Raw genomic sequence first — 25,450 nt, 5'->3', positions numbered from 1 at the left:
ATTTCCACAGTGGAATTCCAGCATCAATGAATGCCTTGCACAGTTCACTCAAACTCAGATTTGCGACTGGAGCCAGCAGTAAATGTAATGAGGAAACAAGCTTGGGTATTTCGCTTGGGTAGTCTACACCCCAGCGGTATCAACATTGACATCTCTAATTTTAGATAGCCCTTGCCTTCTTCCTCTTCCCCCTCCCCCTTCTCAGCTCTCCTTCTAGTCCTACTGTCTCTGCCTCTTCCTTTCAATCTATACTGGCTCCAACTCCTGTATCAATTCCTCATGACCCTCCAATCTCCCAAATATTCATCTATCTCCATTGTAAATGTACCTAATGGTCTGCTGTCATAATGGGGCAGAAAATTCTGGTGATTCACTACCCTCTGGGAGGAGATTTCTCCATGTTTGTTTTAAATGACCGATCCCTTGCTACATCCTCTTATTTGTGACTCTCCATCTTGCAAAAACATGTAAATATCTACCATTAGTCCCCTCAGGATCTAGTGTTTCAATAACTTCACTCATTTTTCTATCTCCAAGTAATACAGACCAAAACTGTTCAGCCTCCTTTGATCAAATAACACTCATCCCAGGAATTGGGCTAGTAATCTCCTTTGAACTCCCTCCAAGGCTGGTACATTTTTTAGATAAGAGGACCAAAACTATGAATAATATTTTGTATGGTCGTGCCAATACCCTGTACAACTGTAACCAACCCTTTATATTTTTAAACTCCAGCCCTTTCAATAAAGGCCAAAATGCAGTTTCCTACCTTAACTACTTGTTGGGCCTGTTTGCCAATTTTTTGTGATTCATGCATTAGAACGCGTCGATTCCTTTGAATTTTACTTGTGCAATCTCTCTTCAGTTAGATAATAATACACCTTTAGATTACTCTTGCTAAAGTGCATGGTCTCTCTTTTAGCCACATTAAACTCCCTTTGCAATGTTTACTCAATCTATTTATATCCTGTTGCAGAATCTATCTATTTTTGTATCATCAGCGAACTTGGAAGCCATGCATTTTGTTCCCTTTTCAAGCATATTGGGGCCATTCTTTGGAAAGTGAACCGAAACGTCACACACGTTACATAAAGTAATACATTAAAAAATTATTGTAAGAAAATATTCTTATTGATATTTTCCTACCTACAGAACTAGAATGCATATCTGCTAAAGATATGAAAATTTTAGCTTTTTAAAATTCACAGTTTGTAAGATAAAGCTGAGTTGTGAAAAAAATGCTTCCGTGAGGTCACATGCGTAGCAGTCGTATTTGACCTCTGACCGTAAACAAACATTGTCAGCATAACATAAAAATTTCACTTGATAAACTGAAAACAAATAGGAATCATATCTACTGTACAAAACAGGATACCTGTAATGCTTTCATAATTAAAAGAGATGTATTCCACTATTTTTCATATTTTTGGTTACACACATGACTAAGAATGGGCCATTAATGCAAATAATAAACAATTGGGTTTATTAAGAATTCCCCCCTGGGCTACTCCACTAGTTGCATCAGACCAGTCTGAAAATGACACATTTTTTCAAATTCTTTGTTTTCTAGCGTACAACCCAGTTTTCAATCCGTACTAATGTACTTTCTCCAATACCTTGGGTTCTTAATTTATGCATCAACTTTTTACATGGAACCTTGTCTAATGTTTTTTGGAAGCCTAAATGCACTACCTCTTCAGATTTCACGCTTTTAAATCTGTCTGCCTCATCCTCAAAGAATTCCAGTAATTTTGTCAAACATGTTGACCATGTTGGATTATATTCAGTTTTCCTGAATTAATTATTTCCTCTTTTATTACTGACTTGAGCATTTTGCCAACAATGGATGTTAAACTAACTGTCCTTTTAGGTCCCCACCTTCTGTCTTCTCCCTCCCTTTTGTTTTGAAGAAGAGATTCACTTTGCCTTTTTTCTGATCTCTTGATACAATCCTGAAATTTAGTTCGTTTTGAACTAATGGACGCACTATCTGTGCAGTCATTTTCATTATTCAGGTACTTGGTGAGTATTCCATTGTATTCATGATTTGTACCTTGTAGACAGTGGTAATAACTTGGGGGGAGGGGGGGGTGTCAGAAGGCAAATATCTTGCCATAGGATGAAACAAAACTGATACTCTGGCACTAGGTCTCTGATGGTGCCAGACTGGCTGATTTTCATACTACAGGGTATTGGATATTGCTCCTGTTATAACACCAACATGTGTTTATTTCATGTGTTTGGATGTTACTCAGTTGTACAATAACTTTTCTGGTTAATTGTGTTATTTTAAATGAAATGTAGAAACAACAACAATTGAGTTTAAAGACGTGTATGACTGAGGTTGCAATGAGCCAAAATGCTGAACCATCGGGATTTGCCAACAATATGATAGTGGGTTGTTGAAGTTTTACTATACCGAACCTCTGATCTTCTGTCATATCAAATTAAAACATTTATTGTCAAATGACATTGAAACAGCAACATTTCCTTCAGTGTCTTCCAAAGTCACTTTGTGTGTATACAAGGAAAATGAAGATATGCTTTTCTGATGTTTACTCCTTTTGTGCTTAGTTATTTACTGCATTGGTGAATGTTGTATCGTTCACAAATTTCAAAATTGAACTCCTTGCACTTAGGTTTCCACCATTTTTACAAGAAATGCAATGGTACTAATACTCCTGTATTTGACAAGGGGGTTGGGTGGGTGGTGATGAGGCTGTTGGGGGTTCAGAAGTGTGCAGAGTGAGCTTATGGCAGCACCATCAGTTGTCCCCACTGAATATTGCTGTGATCAACTGAACATCTATTTGTTGCTATTCTGAGCTTTTAACTATCCAACAGAAATTATATTATCATTTAACAGCACATGCTTTCATTTTATGAATAATTATGTTTTGAGATCATTCAAATATTTTCCCATATAAATGGCATCGACCTTCCGCTTTACAAAGCACAAAGAGCGCTTGAATCGTCTTGGCATTAAAGGCTGGAAGATGCAATTAATATGGATGGGTGCCTGCTGGTCAGTGTGGGTGTGGTGGATTGATTTGGCAAGTTTCTGACTGACTAACTTTTTCATAAAATATTGTCTTTTACAAATCCATCATGCTTGGTCCAAGTTGACTATGCTTGTCCAAATGAGAATTAATGTTGTCTCAAATAGTGCACCACTGATATGTACTAGATTTATCTCGCTTGTTTTGAGCAGGAGCATAACATTTGCAATCCTCCACGCCTCTGTGGTCTCCTAATTTCCATGCTCGATCTAGGATGTACTCCATCTAAACCAGGCGATGTGCTCTCACTCTGCCAGCAACTGGCTCATTTTCCATCCTCACATATATTAGAAAATATATCCATTTCAAAGATGGTAAAGACTGAAAATTATAAGCTCTACTATTAATGAACATTCTTCATCATATTCTCTTTTTCTCCAACCCTACCCCATCAAATATCCAGTTTATTTTTATGCACAACAACATGGACGATCCAGATTAAAAGCTTTTTTCTATCTCCAGATCCCTCCCTCTACTTTCAGCTTGAAGGGTTCCAACCCAAAACGTCACCCATCCTTTTTCTCCAAAGATGCTGCCTGACCTGCTGAGTTACTCCAGCTGTTTGTCTTTCTTCAGATTAGCTAGCCATGGATTATGAAGGTTTTTTTTCTCATAGTGGGTGGGGATGAAATATAATCTGTACTCCTCTACTATGTAACCTATTAAAGCAGCAAAGAGTTTAAAAATGTTGCTTTGGGTAATTGGACAAAATATTTTATGTTTAAATATCTGATCACTTTCTGTTCATACACAAACTGATCGCCTCGGCCAAGAAGATCCGAAAAATGGCCTTGGCTGGATATGTTGCAGCAACTTGTATTATCCTATTGCATGTGTGCTTTTGAGAGAACAGTAGTAGTATTACGGAAATTATTGAATTTAAAACAAAGTTAGTTATCATTTGTGTACATGCTTGGGTAGTAAATTATGGATTTTAAATTCATGTAAGTAAAGGCAGGAAAAAGTATTTTTCTGAACAATGTGGGAAAACGTGTGGAGGGGTGAGGGCAGCTAAAATGAAATAACAGAGAAGAAAATAGTTTAGTTTGCTGGTGTTAAGGTGGCCCTTGTTAATTTGAGAGCTGCATAACCTTGGCCTAGAAATGAGTCAATAGCTCATGTGTGGGAAGAAATGGTGTGTGGTCTGTGGTAGAATCCTTTAATGTTTGTATAAAAGAAATGATAAAGAATATGTAAGCTATTCCTAATTGTTTTGGCTTTTGAAAATTGTCTTTGCAAACAGCTGTAAATGAATGTATACTTAATTAATTGGTTGGCATTTCTCCATTACTATAAGGAAAACCAATATACATCTGAGCAAATGGTATGAGGGCAGTAGGTTTTGAAAAATGCACAGATTGTTTGGTTTTTAAACTTGGGTAGACTTTACAGAAACTTTTATATCTCAGCCACTTATTAAATTTTCCCTTTTCTGTCTAATTTTACAATAATGGCACAGAAAAATAAATAGTTAATCATGAAGATCATCATTATTTGGGTCATTTCAATGGCGTATTCATTGTCTGAACATTTTAATCTCTTCAACTATCCAAACCTGTTTCCCTATTTTTTTTTAAAAAAGCGTGTCCTTTGTAAATATTTTTCCTTGGGTTGATATAATCTAATTTTGTTTGTGTGTGCTCACTTTTACTTTTTTACTTGTCACATGGTGTTCTGCAGGACGAATGTAAAATTATTGGGAAACTGCAAATGTATCAACTGCTCCCTTTGTCAATGTTTATATTAAGTTTTAAAATATATTTTAATTCTAGTTGCATATTAATACTTTGGCACAGCAGTGCTCTTTATTTGACTAAGTTACAGAATGATGTTCCTATAATCCTTTGTGGCCAATATTAAAGCTTACTTGCTGAATAATTGTCAAGTATACTCCACGGAATTTTATTGTTCACCTTCAGTTTTAAAAAAAATGACTTGAGGGGTTTCATTAAAAGGTGGCTCGAGGCTTAAGACTGACATCTGACAGTTACTCTGTAAGCCATGAGCAATATGTTTTTGATTTGTTTGGACCTCTCTAGGTTTGTATTTCAAAGCATGGGTGAGATTTGTTTTCTGATGTAAACAGCTTTAATTCATCTTCCGTCGAATGCTCACACTTCTGATTTTCGATTGGAATTAACGTAGTAGTAGTGGTCGAATTTCTGTGAAGTTTATTATAAATGTAAATACAATCTTAAGTTTATCAAAATCTAACAGCCTGACTTTGGGATTGAGCAACAAGATATTTTAACTCAAACCTTCACCTTGTGAAAATGCAGCAATTTTAGAACAAATGTCCATGGAACTTAATGGTGAAAGCCTTTCTTTGATGTAAACTAAAACCAGAAAAGGTTAGAAGTACTTTTTTATTTCAGAGTTTTGGCTTGAGTACATTTTTTTGCCTTTTGATATTATTTAATATGAGCTTCAAACGGATTCATGTAGGCTTGTAGAAAACCTTTTTTTTTAAATATATTTTTTAAATTTTAGCCTTTCACAACAGAAAGGGCAGCTTTGATATGACTGTTTTGTCAAATACCACATTTGGTATAAAAATGCTAAATAAATCCTAGCATAGCCCTGTGTCTCTGTTTGTTATCACAAATAGATTAATTGTGCTTATGAAATAAACTTTACAGTCATACATTTGTAGTACCAACAATTTTTTTTACTGTATGTAGAACAAAGCAAAATAGAGTTTTTGCACTTAATTTGAGATGCAAGGTTTGAGATGCCAGTTATTTACTAATTCGGGGACTAAGTTATATTCATTAAAATAAAACAACAATTTCAAATGTTGAGTCCATATTTAGAAATCCAAATGTGTTTAATGGGTCCATGTGCATTTTATAAATTTTTCTTTTTCATTCTTCCAACTTCAAATTGTAGACTTCCTGTAAGCTTTTTTTACAACATATTTGGGGTAATTTTTTTAATTAAATTGTGCAGGTGTGCAGTTTCATTAGTATTTGGTTATCTTTATTTAAAAGAAAAGTGCATCTGTATGTAGCTTTTGTTATCCTGAAAGTGGGAATCTATGCTTGTGTGTCTCAACATTTGAAAATCAAAAGTACTTCATCTTTATCACCTCTTTGCAGAGCATGTCTTATTTTTTTCAGTCAGATAAGAAACTTTTGTTCAAAGCAGACAGGGAAAATTGATTGTGACTCTCGTCCATCACATTTTAATGATGGCAGTCTCTTCATTCTTATTTCAATGGCAACACAATTTGCAGGGCGGTATCTCAGACATCTTTTCTACTGGCAGAGGGCAATGTGTGTTTTGCTTCCCCCTCCCCTCTATCTCACTAAGAAATGCGTTTTATGAACATGATGCATCCAAGCTCCAGTGGCTGCTGTAAGGAAAAGCTTTTTTTTTTACCTACTAGCTATTTGGTTGGTGCTCAGTTATATAAATTTGTTGCAAAGTCACCAGAGAATTTGATGTTGTTCACAATGACAGCTACAGGATTGTTGTGTTTATGTAGATGTAGAATAAAATGCGCCCATGTACGTCTTTTTTTTCCGGTCTAACGAAATATCTACACCGTTTGAAGATTTTACAAAAAAAGTTAAATAAGGGTTATTTACTTCATTCTTATAAAATTGTATCAATTGAGTATGATGGGGGGGGATAGCTGAACTGGTAACGTAGAAAGTAAAATACTTATTTAAGGTTTGAACTCTGATGTATTAGCTTTGTGATCAGATGGCAATGAAGCAAGGAGAAACCTTTTGTGTGAATGACCTGCTTATGTGAAAATGCATCCATAATGTAATCACTGGGACCGGAAGGGGCCATACTGTGTTTGAAAGGAGACAATGGAATCTGGCCATATCTACATTGCTGAAATCGAGTTCATCAGCAATTCAGTCCTTTGACTGTGGTTGTCATGCAAACTTCCTACTTTGATCAGTAGAGGGTGGAGGGAGGGACGTGCAAAGGCCTGTGGATGTATCTCTGCTGTTTACCCTGTACTTGGCTTCAATTGAAACTCTTCCGGAGATAGCAACGGGGCACATTTTGCACCTTGACCTGTCTAGACAGTTAAAACTTTTTGTCCAGTTACCAAGGGAAAGGACAATTTTGACCTCTTGTGCTCTTTTTGTAGCAATTCATTCTAGGAGTATAGGTGTTGTCTGGGGTTTCTCTTGAATTTGGTGAAGGGGGGTGGAGATGAGAGACAATCCAGCAGCTTTAACTCCAGGAAATGAAAACTGAGACTATAGATTTGTGTGATGTTAACTTCGTGGGCCTTGCTTTTTCCCTCTGAATCCTGAGGAAGGATTAAGCAGCTGCTGATCAACGTCTGGACTAACCAGTCATGTGAGCAAACTGGATATAGTAGTCCTGTAACTTAATTTGCTAAAGTGAGGTGCTCTTTCTGATTTTGTCAAACTTGCTATTGTTTTTGAAAGTGCAAATATTGTATATTTATTTAACTGAAATCACAAACAATTCTATTATTACATCTCAGAACCACATTATCAATGTGATGGTTCTTAATTTGATTTAATTTTAAAGAATGCATCATGTAATGGTCACGTTGCTGGTTTCCTACAGATTCCATATGCAAGATCCGAGACCCATCTACTTGAGCTCTTTGAGAATATTTGTTCGAGCATGGATGATTATGCCCTATATGTGGATCCTGACACCCAGAAGAGGAGTTACATGAGATTTGCACCAAGAGATTCAGAGAAAATGGGTTCAGTAGATTTCAAGAATTTCAAATTTGATCCTGAAAATTCGAAATCTCTAAAGTTTGTGGTAAGGTTTTTTCAATTGCGTATTCAGGTAGCTATTACAGCAGAGGGCACTAGAACTTCAGCTTGTGCAATTGTCATAAAGAATTATGCTTCTAAGATTTTGAAAATCATCAATATTAAGCAAACAAATTTTCTCTACATCTTTCTGGCCGTCACTTATTTGTAATTTCATATTTAAGCTGTTTTTATTGTGGAAGTACTTGGATGGCTTTGCCAAGATGGTAAGAAGGGGGAAGCAGAAAATGGCAGTAGGCAAAAAAAAAGCTAGATTTTTGCATGCCCAGCAATGATGAAGATTCATTTTGGCTGTTCTGTAGTGTAATGCACTCTAATTTAACTGATCTTACAGTGTGAAAATATAGTGGAAGAATATGAAGACGAAATCATTTCCCTGTTCACCCATGAGGCGGACCATGTGGCTGACAAGTTGTGCAATGCAAAATCAGGTATTGTGACTGATTTAATGTACAGTTTGTTTTCCTTCTTTCATGTTACCTTGCCAATTTGATGTTCTGTGGAGGAATATCTCTTCAATCCATTGAAAATGACTTGGGATGTTACTTGCAAATGCACCTTTTTTCTATTAAGATTCCAGTAGGCAAAATAAAGTTTTGAATTTGATTTTCTTGTAGTGCATTTAGTTTGCTTGTATGTGAATATATAATGTTGAGCTAAGTGTAACCTACTGTTAGTAACTAGTTTCCAAAAGTATTCAGAAAAGCTTCTTGCTGAAATGAGATTCTTCAGAGAATGAGTGGCTAAAATCTCAAATTTCTTTTGATTAAAGTCCATCTTTAATAACTAACATTTTTTCCATTGGTAGTGTTGATAATAAAAAGGAGATCTATCATAATATTACAGGCTGCAAATTTCAGCAATGTTTTACTTGGCATGTGGCCGTGTGACCCAAAAGCTTGTTTGCATTTGCTGATTCTTGAAGATATTTTTCTCGTGTTTCACTTGTATTTCTCGTGTTTCAAAATTCTGGTTCAACTATTTTAAGGATCCAAACTACCTTTAAGAATTGAAGTAATTTACAGTAGCATGTTTGTACATTTTGCAGCATAATTTTGACTGGTGATCCACATCATTACTCTACAGTAGACCAAAAAAACTCAAATCATGCAACATAAGAGAAATTAGTATTCTTGCAAAATATCTTGGATTACTATTGCCTATGAATGTTAAGGTTCTGGCTTAGTTTTTAAAAATGAACAGAGGAATTGACAAATGTTTTTGATATAGTGTAGTAATAAAAATGGGAACTGTACACTATTGAGGATTTAAAAAAAAATACTTGTCAGGTCAGATAGAATACCAAGAATTGAATTTTCATTCTGTTTCTGAGTGTTTGTTTTTCGTTTACATCACCAACATAATGGAAATATTTAAGTAAATCCGGATATGGTATCTTCAGTATTGGATATTCAAAATTTACTAAATTGTAGTGTGATCCTCCAAGTTGGACTTGGATTTCTTTTTGTACTTTTCCAAAGTAAATTTATATTTTATGCCTACTATACACATGATAAGCTTGCAAGCGGGTGTAGCAGAGTGCAGTGTGCTTTCCCAGATTTAACTCTATTATTTTATATGTTATACACCCTTGTAATCGGATAACATCTTAGGGCTGGGAAAATTATTACAACTTCTTTTTTAAGTATAACTTTGAATAGTTCATAATAATACATTTTAGCCCAGTGAATATAAAAATGTTAGGTGTTTTCCTGGCTTCCCAGTGGTCTTTTTTACTGCAAGAAAAGATGAAAATATTCGAAATCAAATCTATTTGCTTTTGAGAGCTATATATATTAGAACTGTATTTTAATTGCAGAGAGGAATCTTTACTTCAGTGTAGTACACGTATTTGTAATAAATTATTTCCTTGCCCATAATGCTGAATTTTGGAATGATCATAACATGCTTAAGAGTTTGTGCCACTGTTTTCCGTGCAGCTTTATATATCTAAATATGTTCCTCCTCTATTACTAAGTTTGCTTTGATAAAGATTCGCCAGGTTTCAGATGCATAAATCATGTAAATGATAACTTTAGACATGTATTCATCTTCAGTATAACAAAATTATAGTGTTTTTGAATCTTACAGTGGTGCTCAAAGTGCAGAATATAATCACATCTTTTGGAAAAGCGATTTCATATTTATTTGCTGACATCTTCCAGTGGTGGATTGATGTGTACATTTTTTTAAATCAGCAATCTTTCTAATTAAACAAACTAGACTAGTTTTATTTTCAATTTGATTTACACTGAGAGAAGATATAAATAGCTATTAAAAATATTTATATTGTTTGAACTGTTCTGTGTAATAAAATGTACATTTATTTTTCCTCCCACCTCACCAGAAATTTGTGATCCATCTGTACAAACTCTCCACCCTGAGCTATAAGATGTGTTGTGCATCAAGCTGGAATGGGAAAGTACTGAATGTCTGCATCAACAGCTGGCAAATTTACACTGGACCAGAACTGCTGCTGTGAATCTGATCTTTGCTCCTATCTTCTCTCCAAGAACCACTGATTCATATATTTTCATTATGGCTGTATCTTTTGATAATTCCAGATCTATTGGTATATTTGAATTATCCACAATGTATTAAAGAGATTTTATAACTCATTTGTATTAAATTAATGGGCATCTTCAACTTAATACAGGGAACAAAATAACACACACCTTTTTTATGTTCAAATAGTGTGTGCTGATTATTTCTAAGATTTGTTTTCAATTTTATCTTTCAGTACTTATAATTAAAATTATTCATCAGAATTTGTGGGTCTGTTTTTATTTTTGTTACTATTTCCTTATTGACTTGAGTGGCACATTAATTTACACGTGGTTGTCAACTGTTTCTCTAAAAAAAGTCTAATATTCTTTTTACCTCTATTTTCATTCTATGAATTTAGACAAGTGTCCCTTATCCTTGCTGCAACTTGTTCTCGGTGATAACCATGTTTAGTAAATCCTTGAATTTTCAATGGGACAATAAAACTGATATCTTTTTATCTACACATAACATAAATTTTATTTCTATGAATAATGAATAATATACTCTACTGAAGATTTAGAACAGCCTTATTCAGAAATTATACCTGTTTATCTCTGCAGGCTATTTTTCCTCATATGAAAGTGAAAGTTATGAAAATTGTCCACTACTCTGGCATACCGCGCCCCACCCAGCTAATGTTTACATGCTGATTACAATAGACTTTACAGAACATCGCATTTTGCGTGGAAAGGATATGTTAATGCCAGTTATTCCACCTTGATGATTTAATATAAACAATGCTTCGTACACTGTAGACATTTTTTTTGAACAGTTCCATAACTGTGTGCTAAGTATTTGGCAATATATGAATTGGTGCGCAACTTAAATAATTAAACAATTCCTTAATTGTCGCGATAACTAAGTTAATAGCAATATATGAATTAGTGGGCAACTTTTTTTCCAACAGGTAGTTTATTACAATCAAGCCCATTTATTTAGTGGCAGCGCTGTCGTTTTATTTTAAGGTACTGCCCAGTTAATTACAATAAAGGGGGACAATGGGCAAGCGCCCTCAAATGTTTTATGCTTCGATCGATGACTCTTTAGCAATGCTTCGAGTAAACTTCATTGTCGTTTAATGAAACCAACGATTCCTTTACCTGAAGCCATTTCTATTGGCCCAATAACTGTTCCTTTAGAATGCTGAAATTGACATATAATCTGTGGTCATGAGGTCAAAGTCCTGGAGAATGACCAGTATAGAAAGGAACTTTCCAATTTTGAACCACCGGAGGTAAAACTGAAACGGTCTGATTAGCTGGTTACAACTGCCGACCGAATTTGCTGGATACTTTGAAACGATTTTTCTCTCTTCTGATGATCTGCAGCCGAGTATTAACTCTGTCGGCGTACCCTGTTTACATCTCGAATTGTGCACCACCCCGTTAATTGTACGAAGGTCATTTCTTTAAGTTGTATTTCTTTTAAGCGAGGGACATATTATTGCAATTCAATGCAGAGTCCCGCTGAGAAGGGTAAACTCGTGGAGATTCAGTTCACGACGCTCCTTTTTCAATGGGCACTTAACCATTGCGACTGTTTTTGTACAAAACTTCTGAGGGCAAGCGCTATCATCAACTTCCGTTTATAATAATTCCAAATTGAATTACGAATGTTTAGGCAACCTTTTCTTTGATTACATTGTAGTCACATTGACTATTTTCGAAGAGCAATCGCGTTCACAAATTGGACGTTAATGAGACTTTTCGTGACTTTCGAGTTCAGTGTGCTGGACGTTCCTTCCTCCCTTGCCATCTATGCTCATCCCATGTTACTTGCAGAAATTACCAGCATCATTTTATGGATTATCGCTTGCAACGTTTTTTTTTGGGCCCACTGCAGATAAATAGCATCTTGCATTTAACCAGACTACCGTTTCTTCGTGAATATCCGGATATCAATATTACTGTTTGGTTCGACGGTCTGAAGAAGGGTTTCGACCCGAAACGTTACCTATTCCTTTTCTCCAGAGATGCTGCCTGACCGGCTGAGTTACTTCAGCATTTTGTGTCTATCTTCGGTGTAAACCAGCATCTGCAGTTCCTTCCTACACTTACAATTTGGTTTACTGGGTGATGATCTGTACTTGCAATTATTTTTTTGGAGTGCGCCTTCCACCAACCAACCTCCCCATCGCCCTAGCATATTTTATGGCACTTGACTTTCTGAATTTATTGATGCAAATTATATTTCTATGACTACAACACAAACTGTCATTAACCATTGTACCAATCAACGCGATCAATGGTCGGCGTCGATGTAAAATTAGTGGATTGGATTTAGTTTGCGATGTACAAACTGGACAGATAATGCTCATTTCCTCCCGCTCGTATATGCCTTGGTAGGGGAGCTTTGCAAGGTCAGTGACACAGCTGCTAAGGCTTTAGATGGAAGGGAGGGAGTATCTTTCTTTAGACTAGCCTCGTCTGTATGAAGGAGCATTTTGTAAAATTACTTAAATTCAATATCATTGAACCAGGAGGTCCACCTCAATCAGACCTGCAGCAAAGTGGTTCTCTACAGTCTGACAAAGTTCAGCCTCTGAGCTGCAGCATTAACTTGTATTCTAACAAGATTAAAATATATTTGTCCTGGGGATTAGCATACTTAAATCCCCCTTTCCCTTTTTGGTGGTGGCAGTTCGCTTTGATCTGTGTTGCATGGCAAGAGCCTGGCTTCGTCCTGGCAATTGGAGTGCCAAGTGTGAAATCGGCCTGATGTCATCCCTATTCTTCATTTTTACATCTTTCACCAGTTTAATTATATTTCCGCCACAAAAGGCTGGCGCTTCATTGCATATTCAAGTTGGACAAGGAAGCATTAAAAAAAAACTATGGGTGAAATAACTGTGGGGGGAGGGGTAGCTTTTGTGTTGAAGACAGCCAGTCGATTTCCCAAAAAAGAGTACATTTCAACTAACTTTTATTTTCCCCCGCCACTTCATAACGCTTTATATCATAACAGCCTCCACTCTGCAGTGTAAACTGGAAAGATTAACATATTTAAGTTGGGGATTTTTTTCGCCCCAGTACATTTTCCACGCACCCGCCATTTGCAATACTTGATTGTAAAGTCACTGGAGGGAGGGAGGGAGGGAGGGGGGTGGTAATCCTTTTTAGCTCATCGGCGCAGGTTTTGATTGGTTAAAACGAGGGCTTGATGGGAGAGTGTCACCTCGACAGTTGGATTAGATGCTCGGAAAGTTTGTGAATTTTGTTCGGAAGCGCATATGATTTGGGACAGAGAGGAAACGAACCACCTGCAGTCGTGGCAGAAGCTTTGACCTTCACCCCGGTCTCCTGGCTCCAGACTCCATTCACAGTGTGTGAGAGGAGCAGTTGCTCCCCACTTGTACAGGTCCAGCCTCATCAAGGCAGTGACCATTGGGCGTTACTTCCACATACAAGATGAGCAAGAATAGAAATGCAGATTACTTCTTTAGCATTTGATAGCGGGTCAATGCTGGGAAATGCTCTGGCCTGACAGCTACTTTTGTCTGACATTTTCTGTAACGTTTCCCAGTCTCTATATTTAGCAGAGCCAGGTAGAAACAAATGGAACTTAATGACGTTTCGGGGGGGATAACAAAGGCACTAACGTTGTTTGAAAGGAAAGAAAAGGCTCGTATTTACGTTGTAGCTACATTGCAGATGATTTTTAAATTTATTTAAATATGGCTTCCTGCTTTAATCCAAACAACGGCCTGGCTAGGGTGTTAAAAGTTATTAGCCAAAACTTTGTTTCAGAGGATTTACCATTGATTTAAGTACAAATAATTGCTTTAAATGTACTTTAACAGTCGCGCGATTGTTTAAAAAAAATCTTTAATCGAAGCCGTCCTCCTAGAACATTATTGATGGTGTTCCCAAAAGTTTGTAGGAAAGTTTGGAATGGTATAAAATATTCAAAGGTGCTTTGGATATTAAACAATTCGATTACGTAATATGGATTATTAACACGTTAAATTATTGAAAGCAAAAACAACAGTTTGTAACCTCGAGCAAACTTTATTTCTTTTCTTCGGCGAAATTCACAAATCTTTGGAATAACCTCTATCTAAACCGGTACGTTTGTTCTCGAACATAAAACATCAGATTTAATAGAGTGACCAAAATATATAATCAAACCATAAACTTCTTAAAAAATAAGTTAATTTGCCAGCATCTTAGTTTTCTCTAAGTACATTTTCCAAAATAAATTAACTGGCCGGTTTACGGAAGGATTCTTTATTAGGGGGTGGGTCAAAGATGCATTGCGGCTGGCAAAGCCGAATAATGACTTTAAAACATCCAGAAACTTGAGTCTGGTCACAGATCAAACGTATATTGGATCCAATTAATACATTCTTTCCGAGCCTAAATATCACGGTCTGTCGCAAATAAATTATAGCTACGTGCTGTTGAATAGTTGTATTTCACCTTTTTATTTGCAATGCGTTACCATGATTAATCACAATTAATGTTCAAATTCACAACCAATTCATTGCATTAAACACTTACTGAAGTATTCGGATTTAAAAGCGATAAGAACGATGAGCATGAACCAGAGTGTGAAACGACGTTTATTTTGCTAACAATGACATTCCGTGAATGGGAACTGCTCTTTTATTTTCATTCCTGGAATGTTTACAAAATCTCTTCAAGACCCAAGAGTAAGGAAAGACCTTAACTACATTCTTGGGTACTTCGGCGGCTCTGTAAATTCACACCTTTTAAAACCTATAACACAAGAATATCTTCGCCTTTTTGTGCCCATTTCGTGACATTGTTTACCGGGGGGGGGTCCAATTAAGTTTTTACTTTGTAACTTCTGACTATCTATTGCCAATGGCTGTTAGTTCTATTTTATGTTCAGCTTAAAAAAAAACAGGCAATACTTTGGGGAGGGCATAGGAGGCAAATTTAAAAAAATTATGAACGGCAAGCCAATTGGACCATTATCTGCTAATAAGATATCAGGAAAGTTGTCGAGTCGTGTTTATTGCCATATATATGAGTACGGTGAACTACAGCTACCATGGATAACGTGCTTGCAAAATGATACTACCTTTAACGTTTTTCGTCAGTCTACTTTTAATATAGTTTGCCGCGTGAAGCTTTCTTGTAAAATAAAATAAAAGCCCCATTGAATCGCTTGTAGTTACTATAAAGACCAACAAATGCCTGAACTGCAATGTAACAATATATTGCACAGTTGGCAATTGTTATTACTTTGTTCTCTTACATTTACAGACCAGTCCTTGCTTTTCTATTAATCTCGTGCATATCAGCTACTGCACAATTTAGTTGTTGAAAACCAGAGGCATTTAAAGGAGAAACATTGAGGATATTGTTAAATCCGCACACCCCCTAATGTTTTATTAGTCACTGGATACTTAATATGACAAATACCCAACCTCCAGCTTTCTTGTTCCTTGGCGTTTTGTGTAACGACGAATCAGATAATTTCTGCATTGAGATACAACAAAATAATTTGTTTTAACCTGTATTGGTGCTTATATTTGTCTCTCTTCAATATTCGCCAGCGAGTGTATATAATTTAGTTCTACAGTGCTAATAGGGTAATTAGTTTCCCTCATTTTAAAAGTTGAGGTGTGGGAAACGGATTAAAACTATCCTGATTTTTAAACAATTTGATGTAAATGTAGTAAGTCATTGGAAACCAATCAAAAACGGTGTGACGACATTTAAGAAACAATGGGCACAGTTTGGAAGAATTATCCACCGAATATTCATTATAATAAACCAAATCTCGAAAGCCTTTAACCCAAATAATGCCTATATTACTTTATTAAGCTCTGCTTGATTAAAAAATATATATACTTAAAGGGCAAATATAATATATATATATAATATATGTGTGTGTATAGAGGTATATTTAAAGGGCAATTGATTGTAGGGTTCGAAGTCTACACGAGTACAAATTAGCAATGAATCTGTGGAGTGACCTTAAATGATCTGACCCCAACATTTACATTCACTTCTATTTTGTTTGCTTGTAATTCTCATTGAATTCAAAGAAAACCACGGTATACTAATCGGCGCAATGATCAGCTCCCATCTTTTCGATTACAAGTGAGAACAAGATCATCTTGTGACTTTTTGTTGTTGTTGCGCGAGTTCATTGTTTTAGAAATGTTTTTCGTCCCAGAATGCAAATATCTAATCTTTCAGGTCCCTGGCATTAATTTACTTGAATTCGGAAAGAAAAACTTTGTGAAGTTTCCTCGCCCAAATGCACGTGCGAAGACGCGGAGTTCATCAATTATTCCTGAAATAAAAATCTGGAATGATTTTTGATTTATCGGAACATATTGGAACTGTTGACAGGAAATGTCAACAACAGCCGATCAGATTTAGTTCCCATGCAACACTTAATTTCGATAAATTCTTGGTAACCGCTTTAGGTCATCAGCGAGAAATATAACTCCCTTGGAATCAGTTTAACTTGCGTTCTCAGGGGCGCAGGCTATTATTACCATTACAAGATCCTTTTAATATTAGCTATAATCAAGATTGGCTTATTGGTGGAAAACAAAGTTTAATTATCGCTCACTGCGTTTGATTCTTTTTCCAAACTGTGCCCTGTATTACTTACATTAAGTTGAATCAACAATCACTGTATTAGACTGATTCCCAATAACTTACTACGTTTACTTAACAAATTGTTTAAAAATCAGGGCAGTTTTAATCCAATTCCTCACAACTCAACTTTAAAAAAATACGGAAATTCAGAATTTGGGGGACATTGATTTGAAGTTTGTAATCCCAGAATCTGTTGCGATTGGAACGGCTCTTGAAAAAAAAAAAAAAATTGCGAGTTTATCAAGCTTTTTGGCTACGTCCTGCCAGAAATTCTATTAGTTTGTAATAGAATCTTAAGCTCAAATATGAAAGTGACGTAATTTCTAAATACAACCTTCATGAACAAACTCGTTTTTTCCTTTTATGTACTTGTCTGCGTCCAGTAGGTAACACAATATGGCGTCAATGTCAGTCTTTTCAGCCATTTATGTTTGATTTTCTACATGCTGTTTAGGGAGAACCTGGTTTTCTTTGGTTGCATTCATAAACAAATTCTGAAATGTCATAATGCATTTATGATTCACTAAACTGCAAAAACTATTTTTTTCTTATCGGTCAACTCATTGTGCAAGAGTACGATAACATTGCTTACGCCGACGACGTTTTGTAAAGTGCGAAATATAATTAATAAATACAATTTGTAGATACATCAGTGCTAATATTTATCGCGAGCCTAACATATTATATAATATATAATGTAGTAAATCAGACGCGATTAGAAACTGCCAGATTTTCACAAAGAAGTGGAAAAGGGTCCATAATTTCTTGATTAATGTGTCATTTTCATTGTACGTTGTTATTATGTTATTATCTAAAATAAAATGCACTAAAGAAGACGAGTTTCAATTGTGTTGGTAATCACTTGATTTGCCATTAAACCCATCATCTTGGCGTTAAAGCGAGATGTTGGTACTCGTTTTGCTAGTACTCTATAGGGCCGAGGTACTTATATTTTATCCCGTTTGGAACCCAGTGAAATGTGTTGTCTTTGAAGTATACACATCTTTACTTATCCACACCAAGGAATACTTAAACAGAAATTTAAATGAATTTGGAGTAACTTATATTACATTGTCACTGTTTTTAATCTGAAATCACACAAATAAAATCAGAGGTGCATATATAATTTAGGGAGAATAAACGCAGATTGATTCGCTTTCTTTGCATTTATCAGACAAAGAATCCATCCAGGATTTGCACTTCATACAGTCCCTGTGCAGTTTACCATTGACAGTTTCTATTCCAGGCGATTGTTACTATAGTTTTTTTTCTTATATACAACTTTTATACAGTGTTGGTGTATTAAAGCGGGTTACGTGGATATCAAGTATTTAAAAATACAGGAAGGATACGGATATTTTACAGCGCCTCGGTGCATTTATTATATTTAGCTAACTTCACCATATCAAAATAACGAGGCGATATTGAAGGTATTGTAAAAAAGACTATAAATTATGTTACTGATTTCATATCAGTTACCAGCAAAGTCAAGGTATATTTGACTTCCTAAAGTAAACACTTTTTACGGGAGTCGACTCCACACAATTAGGACGCTTGCATCTTTGGACATTCACATTGCCTAATTGTTAGCGCTAGGATAACACTGATTCAAAATGTTACCAAGTGTATTCGGAAGAGTACTTTTTCCTTTCGAGTCTTTAGCTAGTCGATGATAAATTTATCAAAGAATGTCACCTGGAACATTATTCTAAGTCCAGCGCATTTGAAAACTAGCAATGAATACGACAATAATATGTTTTGCAAATGACGCTCTCTATAGGTCCTGGAAATTACAGCAAGAAATACGTTGCACTTTCTTGTGAAAGACAGGGTACAAAAAAACACGTGGGCAAAGCAGCAGAAATTGTATTTCCGTGAGCTTTGATTGCGTCGAATTTTAGATCGGAAGACGAAGGAGAAAGGGCTGCTGTTTCTACAGCCCAGCCTCGGTGCCTCTAACTCAGGCAGTACAAGCGCCCTGGCTATCGGACACAGAAAAAAAAATCTCCACGTTTCGATTAATGATCCGCGGCAGCAAAGTAAGTGGAGCCTTTCATATTATTTGTGACTTAGCGTATGTTTACTCGAACAACGTTCAACAACAATGCCCGGATCCAAAATATAAAATGCCTTAAAAAAAAAAGATCTGTTTACAACCACAGTGAGAGGTTTCCGGTCGAATGCGTTGTGTATCAAGTTCTTGGTTGAACTTGACATTTTGAGACCTCGCCATATGCCGCAGGGAGGCGCTCCAGAGGCGGAAGCCCGTCGGCTGAACACTTTTTTTGTAACCCAACCATCTTCCCCCACCCCATAACCGCCCACTCGGTTTATGGTTTTTAAAAATGGATGAAAACAATATCGTTTTATCTCCGCTGTTTGCTTCCAGAGTTTCGTCTACCGCTTGCAAAGCCCCAACCCGATAACATATTTCAAATGTTTAAAAAAAAAATTCAACGCTGCTCACCAAAACAAATGCATAAATGAAAGTTGGCTGGTTTCATTCTCGCCCCCTTAATATCTTTCATCAAGGCCAGAGAATCGTGTAGAATTTTTCACACAATTCAGTCTTCCCTCACAACGTAATTATCTGACCCTCGGTTAAGTTACTTACATTGAAAATCTTCCCCACCTTCCGATATTAATAATCTAAATAATCTAAAACACGTCCCAATGTACCTTGTCTCAAAACCGCCTTTAGTTCGTTGTTTTTTTTAAAGAAAGCAATCTCAAAAGCTGTAAACCTTGCAGTAGAATCAAACATTTGATATTTATTTAATTTAACATTTTTTCTGTAAAACAACAGCAGGAAAATTCTTTGGACTTCAGCAGGTTGGTTTAAATTTCACGTTAGTATGTTCACCGAGCGGCTACGGAACCCAGTCGGTGACTGGTAGAAAATGCGACCAACGAACAATATCCGCGGCAAAAAAAGTAGCTTCTGAAATCCCAGAAACAATATCTCACCATATATTGAAATATTTCAGTTTTTTTTACAACACCTTACCTGAATTATATACACAGAATATTGCGGAATAATATCTCATACAATTTCATATCTTTTAAAAACTATGCTGGTATCTTTTTCTCTCTCTTTCTTTCTCAATACACTGGCCCTTTATCTTTTTTAGATTTATATTATTGCATTGTATTTGTTCGCACTTTTGTTAAATCTTTGCTATTCGCTTTCTTCCTTGTCTTCTTTCCCCGTGTTGGAATGGTTGTAAAGTCCTTGTGCCATTAAATGTAGTGCCAGTGAGTTCTTTGATCCGCTAGCTTTCTTGATTTTGGCTCGCTTGTTCTGAAACCAGATTTTGATTTGGGATTCGTTGAGACTGAGTTCGTGAGCTAAGCTCTGCCGGCGTTGCTCGGTTAGATAGCGGTTCGTCTGAAACTCGGCTTTCAGTCTCTGCAATTGTTCGGCTGTGAACGCTGTCCTCGGTCGCTTGTCCTCCTTATTGGGAGTCTTTTTCTTTGGTTTGCGGGACCTGGGACCTAAAATTAAAGTGTAAACGTAGTGTTACAAAAATAAAAGCAGTGAGATCTTTGTTAAAGTGACAAAATCAAACAAAGCCCAGACTATCACATTTAATAAACTGCTGTACGATGGATATAAGCACGAACACAGGTGCCATTTTCCTCCCTCGTGATTCTAATTCTTTCAACAATAAATCAAAACTTGAGACTATAGAACAATTTCTTAGCTCGTGGGCAATGATAAATCATTGACAATTTATGCCTGCACTATTCGCAATTTTAACATGTGAATATTTCTATCCAACAACGGCCAAATGCACATTTCAGGAAGTAGGCTACGGGATGCATAGATCAGCGAGTTTGGTGGATCATTGCAGTAGGTTTGAAAGAAATAACATTTTGTATGTGTTCAGTGCGATACAATTCATTACAAATAGGTAAGAGTGTGATCCATAATCCGCTTAAATTCAGACTGTGTGATAACAACCGCCTATATATATCGCTACAATTTGCCCCTGAAGTTGGGAATGCTCGTGTATCTTCCTTCGTCCCTATTTCTGGATTACACAGTATTGAAAACTTTTAAAATCTTGCAAACCTGCAGTTAGGGCGATGTTTATGTTATTCGTTGCCCCTTCATTTGATAGAGTTCCAATTATAGCAGAGTACATGGGGGAAAAAGATGACTTGAATGCGAAACTGAACACAATGAGGCAGATTTGCCTCCACATGCAACTCATAAAGTTAAGAGAAAAGCACAACACGTTCGCCGAGGGTTTCATATACACAGTCCTCGTTGTATGTTTCATGATGGTGGTTAGACAGGGGGGGGGGGGGGGAATAGGATTCGTGTAATAATGTAATCGTCCTTTCAAACCAATTGCAGTCATTCGTGCGCTAACTACCGTACGTGGGAATGTGCAATGTAAAGTTTGTGAGTCTCAATAGATAAACCAGGATAGAGACATAATAAAAATGATTGCTTGAATAAAAAGTGTCATCAAAATAGAAGGGTGGGAAACAACTTTAAAAATCAATGATTAAATGGCCCGCCGTTCAGTCGCGTCAGCAAAACAACAAACTTTAAATATACAATAAATTGAAGGTTTTGCAACCATGGAAGGAAAAAAAACATTCACCCCCCTCTGATCCAAGGGCCTGAAAGTTGTCGGAATATCAAATAATATTGAAACTAACGATAGTAACAAACGCTTGATACACAACCAACACCCGTGGGTCGCGGATTTACAACTTTCTCTCCCGAGTCTTCGTGCAAAGAAAAAAATTAAACATTTAAAAATGTGATTTAAGGGGGGAAACGGGAGGAAGTTGCCACCTATTTATCGGCAAATTATAAACGTTTTCGGAAGCCGTAAATCTTTGAGCAGCGCTAGAAGAAAGTGTGACGGTCCAAGAGATTGGGCCTGTGTATGTGTGTGTGTGTGTGTGTGTGTGTGTGTGTGTGTGTGTGTGTGTGTGTGTGTGTGTATATATATATATATATATATATATATATATATATGTGTGTGTGTGTGTGTGTGTGTGTGTGTGTGTGTGTGTGTGTGTGTGGTTGTAATTTGCCCAGTGTGTGTTAGGGCAGTTAAATTTTTAATGCATTCCAACTCTACTCCTCTCAAAGTATGATACCCAACACTCAACTGGAACCAACTACACACAACTGTAATGATTAAAATAAAATGTGGATCGAAAAAGCAAAAACGCATGACAAACATAGTTGCTACCCCAGGTTCACTAACTCTGTAACAGTCTATATTTCAACCCCTCTCTTTAGTTATTGCGATTTTTTTTAAAAACAAGCCTGTGATAATTTGTTTGGGATGGATTAAACATATTATTTGATGTTTCTCCTCCGGATAAAACGTGTCATTATATTAATACAAGCTCTTTGTTATTTCCGGCGAATTATTGGTCGTGTCCTTCGAGGGCTGAAGTTGGATTTTTTTTGCACATTACGTAATTTCAAAATCTGATTTCAAATTAATGTGCGGTGGGTTATTTTATTGCGCGTGTTGTTATATTCTTTGCCAATGCGACTCTCATGTGCTCTCACCTCGGAAGCGGCAAGTCTGAAGCCGATCGAATATAACGAGGCCTAGTTCGCTGACAAAAATATGCTAAATACTAGTCAACAAAGAGACATACTGGAGCGGCGGAGTGCATCGTGAGCGTTTTCGAATAGCAATAACTACCAGACGTATTTCTGATTTTAAAAATTCCGCCGCTTATAGACACGAAACTCTAAATTACCGTCCATTTTTATTCTAACAATGGATGAGGCTTTCTTTCAAACAATAGGTCTTGAGATAATTTACCCCGTAAGCGCAGTGTCGAAATTTTTTTACAATCAAAACGCACCCCGGGAACCGATTGAAAAGACTCGTTCATCGCATCGATGCATTTGGACAGTTCCCGTGTCTGCTATCATTCTCAACATGAAAATATGACCTTTTTAGATTTACACTGACTTCGACTTCATTCAAACTATGTTAAGTGGAGAGTTGAGAGCGTTTAGTCTGCACTTGCCCTCCTGAAAATAAAATCTAGAATGTTGATTCTGCACAGATTTAATGTTAGAAATACTTATGTCTGTTGTGTGGGTCCCACGTGTAGAAGGATCAGTCTTTTGTTAATTAAAAAAAAATCAAGACACGTTTGGAGAACCATTCAAGGCCATCACCGTGTTCTGGAGAATCTGAGGAAACTTTTCCCTCCTGTTCATTTAATGGAATATAGCAAGATTCCTGTAAAAATACATGTCACAAGGAAAGCGAGATTGTTGCTCTCCATTTAGTTTACGCTAGCACGTTTGCAAAATTAAATTAACTGATGATTCAGTTATTTTAAGCTCTTGGCTATCCGCCTTTTAAAGTTTATCACAAGCCCCCTTTCCCCCCCAATATAAACCTGACATGGAGAATGGTTTTATTGTCGTGTTCCCTCACCTGAAGAAGGCCTGTCCGAGTATCTAGTGCAGTAAACCCACGCAGGCCAAAGCATGGGTTGGGAGACTGCGCTGGTGCTGCTGTGGGAGCTGTCTGAATCGGAGCTCTGGGATTGCTCGGCGCTCTCGCCGTTCCTCAGCGTCGCTTCTCCCGCCACGTCTCGTTTCTTAGCCGGGCCAGACGGGCTGGCTGGAGCCCCTCCTCCTCCGCCGGAGACACCATCACCACCAACACCACCAACACCAACACCACCTCCTCCTCCTCCTCCTCCTCCCACCCCGGGCGCACTGCCTCCGCTTTGGCCGGACACCACCGCCGACGGGCTAACGTTCTCTCTCCCGGGGACGTGACTCTGATCGCGGTGCCCGTCTTTCCTTTTGCCGAAGTCCGGCCGCAAGATGTTGTCGATGAAAAAGTTGGTGATCCGGTGAGGGAGCTGGTTCCCCGGCGCCTGGAGTAGCGGCATGATGGCTCGGTTAGACTCGTTGCTCGACTCCTGGTTGTCCACTTCATGGTTATTTTGATCATTTTCTTCCATAGTGTGTGAACGGCTTCGGAACTGTCGTCCCCGTCCCCGTCCCCCCCTTCCCAGCTCTCTTTAGCCTTTCACCCACTCAAGTATGCAGCGATATCCAAGTTGGTTTGTGGAAAGAATGAGAGGAAGCTCAGATCTTGCCTTTTAGTTCTCCCCCCAAAACGTTCCTCCTTTAATATCTTGCCAGCATCAATCTCTCCGCCTTTAACGTCCCCCCCCCCCCCTCCCTCCCACCCACCCACCCCCCGTCTGATTGCTACTGCTCGTGTGGCTTAGGTGCGGATAATCATACTTTGCCTTGTCTCAGTTCCGCACCCAGGTATCCATGGCTCACGTTTAATCGGCAGCCTTCACTTTTCAAGGCTCTTGTCTCCCTCCCTCTCTCCTCCCTGCCCTTCCCCAATCTGCCGCTCACCCCCTCGACTTGGGCAACAGAGGAGAGAGTCTCTTCCTCTCTCACTCCCTCTCTCTGTCACTCTCTCACTCACTCACACATGCATGCATTCATTCATTCACTCACACACACACACACACACAGTTAAAAGACAGGGAATAAAAATTAAAGAGAGCCGCTAACTGATCAGAAATACTTTCACTGCGCTGGATTTTTGTTCTTTTTTTAATAGGGGGCGGTCACGTGACGCGGTTCCCCGGGACCCCAGACACGTGCCTTTGTCCAATAAACGGGAGCAGATTTCAACACATGACGGTGACACTGAGATTAGATGACAACGCCGCGTAACTCTCATCTCTCCCCCCCCTCCTTCTCCTCTCTTCTTACTTAAAGCTGTAGTACCCTCTCCTCTAAAGCACAACCGCACCGTAAAACACCCAGCACACGCCAGCACTTTAATTCATCAGCCGATTTCACCTCCAGCCAATTAGAACAAAAAAACTCATACATTTTACTATGACCTTTTTTCTCTCCCTAATACAATAGAAATCTCTCTCTCCCTCTCTCTCTCTGTGTGCACCTACCCACAATCCTTCACCCTATTATTACACAAATAATATTTGATTGGGCTAAAGCACAAAGCGATGGGGGAAGAGAGAGAGAAAGAGAGGGGGCGGGGGGCAGGCAGGCGGGCAGGGCAGTTATATCTGTTCTCGATGGCGAGCTTCAATTTCATCGCGGGTTTCCCCAATCATTGGCTTTTGGAAGGGGCGATTTGAAATTGCACGGGTGGTTTAATCTGGCTCCCTGTAAAACGTTAGTAAATTCAGTAGCAATGTCAAGTCCTCAAGGTAAGACGTTTCCTAATAACGGGAATACCTAGACGGGAATAGCCTTATTCTAGGGCCCTTGGAAGTCAAGCATTCATTAAACAGCCCCGCTTCACAGATAAGGAATCTCTCTGCCGCTAACCCCTGTGATATTTGTCGGGCCGCAGCGGGAAAGACAAAGAAACAACAAAAAAGGACCATCCGACGCAACTGGGACAGTTTATATCTGATCAGACGCCAGTGCCTCTAATACAGGAACCGTGGGTGTGATTTTAAC

At 37.7% G+C, this 25,450-nt stretch overlaps 2 protein-coding genes across 3 annotated transcripts in view; one reads left to right on the top strand and one right to left on the bottom strand.

Moving 5' to 3' along the window:
• The window catches only part of cnpy1 (canopy FGF signaling regulator 1), a 51,875-nt gene extending 41,264 nt beyond the window's left edge, over window positions 1-10,611 (top strand). For both annotated transcript variants that reach the window (XM_033044304.1, XM_033044298.1), the window contains 3 exons: window positions 7,623-7,829; window positions 8,178-8,274; window positions 10,191-10,611. In XM_033044304.1, coding sequence (XP_032900195.1) covers window positions 7,623-7,829; window positions 8,178-8,274; window positions 10,191-10,234 — 348 coding nt within the window. In that variant the 3' untranslated portion in view covers window positions 10,235-10,611. The remainder of the gene's footprint in view (window positions 1-7,622; window positions 7,830-8,177; window positions 8,275-10,190) is intronic.
• Window positions 10,612-18,245: 7,634 nt separating this feature from the next.
• On the bottom strand, window positions 18,246-24,666 carry en2 (engrailed homeobox 2). The gene is made up of 2 exons (XM_033044284.1): window positions 23,415-24,666; window positions 18,246-20,469 (listed from the first exon to the last, which is right to left on the bottom strand). The coding sequence occupies exons 1-2, from the start codon at window positions 23,950-23,952 to the stop codon at window positions 20,153-20,155; spliced, it is 855 nt and encodes a 284-aa protein (XP_032900175.1). The 5' UTR covers window positions 23,953-24,666; the 3' UTR covers window positions 18,246-20,152.
• Window positions 24,667-25,450: the final 784 nt, after the last annotated feature.

This window comes from Amblyraja radiata, chromosome 2, assembly GCF_010909765.2.
Source record: "Amblyraja radiata isolate CabotCenter1 chromosome 2, sAmbRad1.1.pri, whole genome shotgun sequence".
NCBI classification, from domain to species: domain Eukaryota; kingdom Metazoa; phylum Chordata; class Chondrichthyes; order Rajiformes; family Rajidae; genus Amblyraja; species Amblyraja radiata.
The sequence above is the reverse complement of the archived record's forward strand: the minus strand, read 5'-3'. Positions and strand labels throughout refer to the sequence as shown.

Coding starts and splice junctions, on each gene's coding strand:
- en2 (XM_033044284.1), bottom strand. CDS start 23,952: ATGGAAGAAAATGATCAAAATAACCATGAAGTGGACAACCAGGAGTCG. Junction 20,470..23,414: donor CTCGGACAGGCCTTCTTCAG/GTGAGGGAACAC, acceptor CTTTAATTTTAG/GTCCCAGGTCCCGCAAACCA.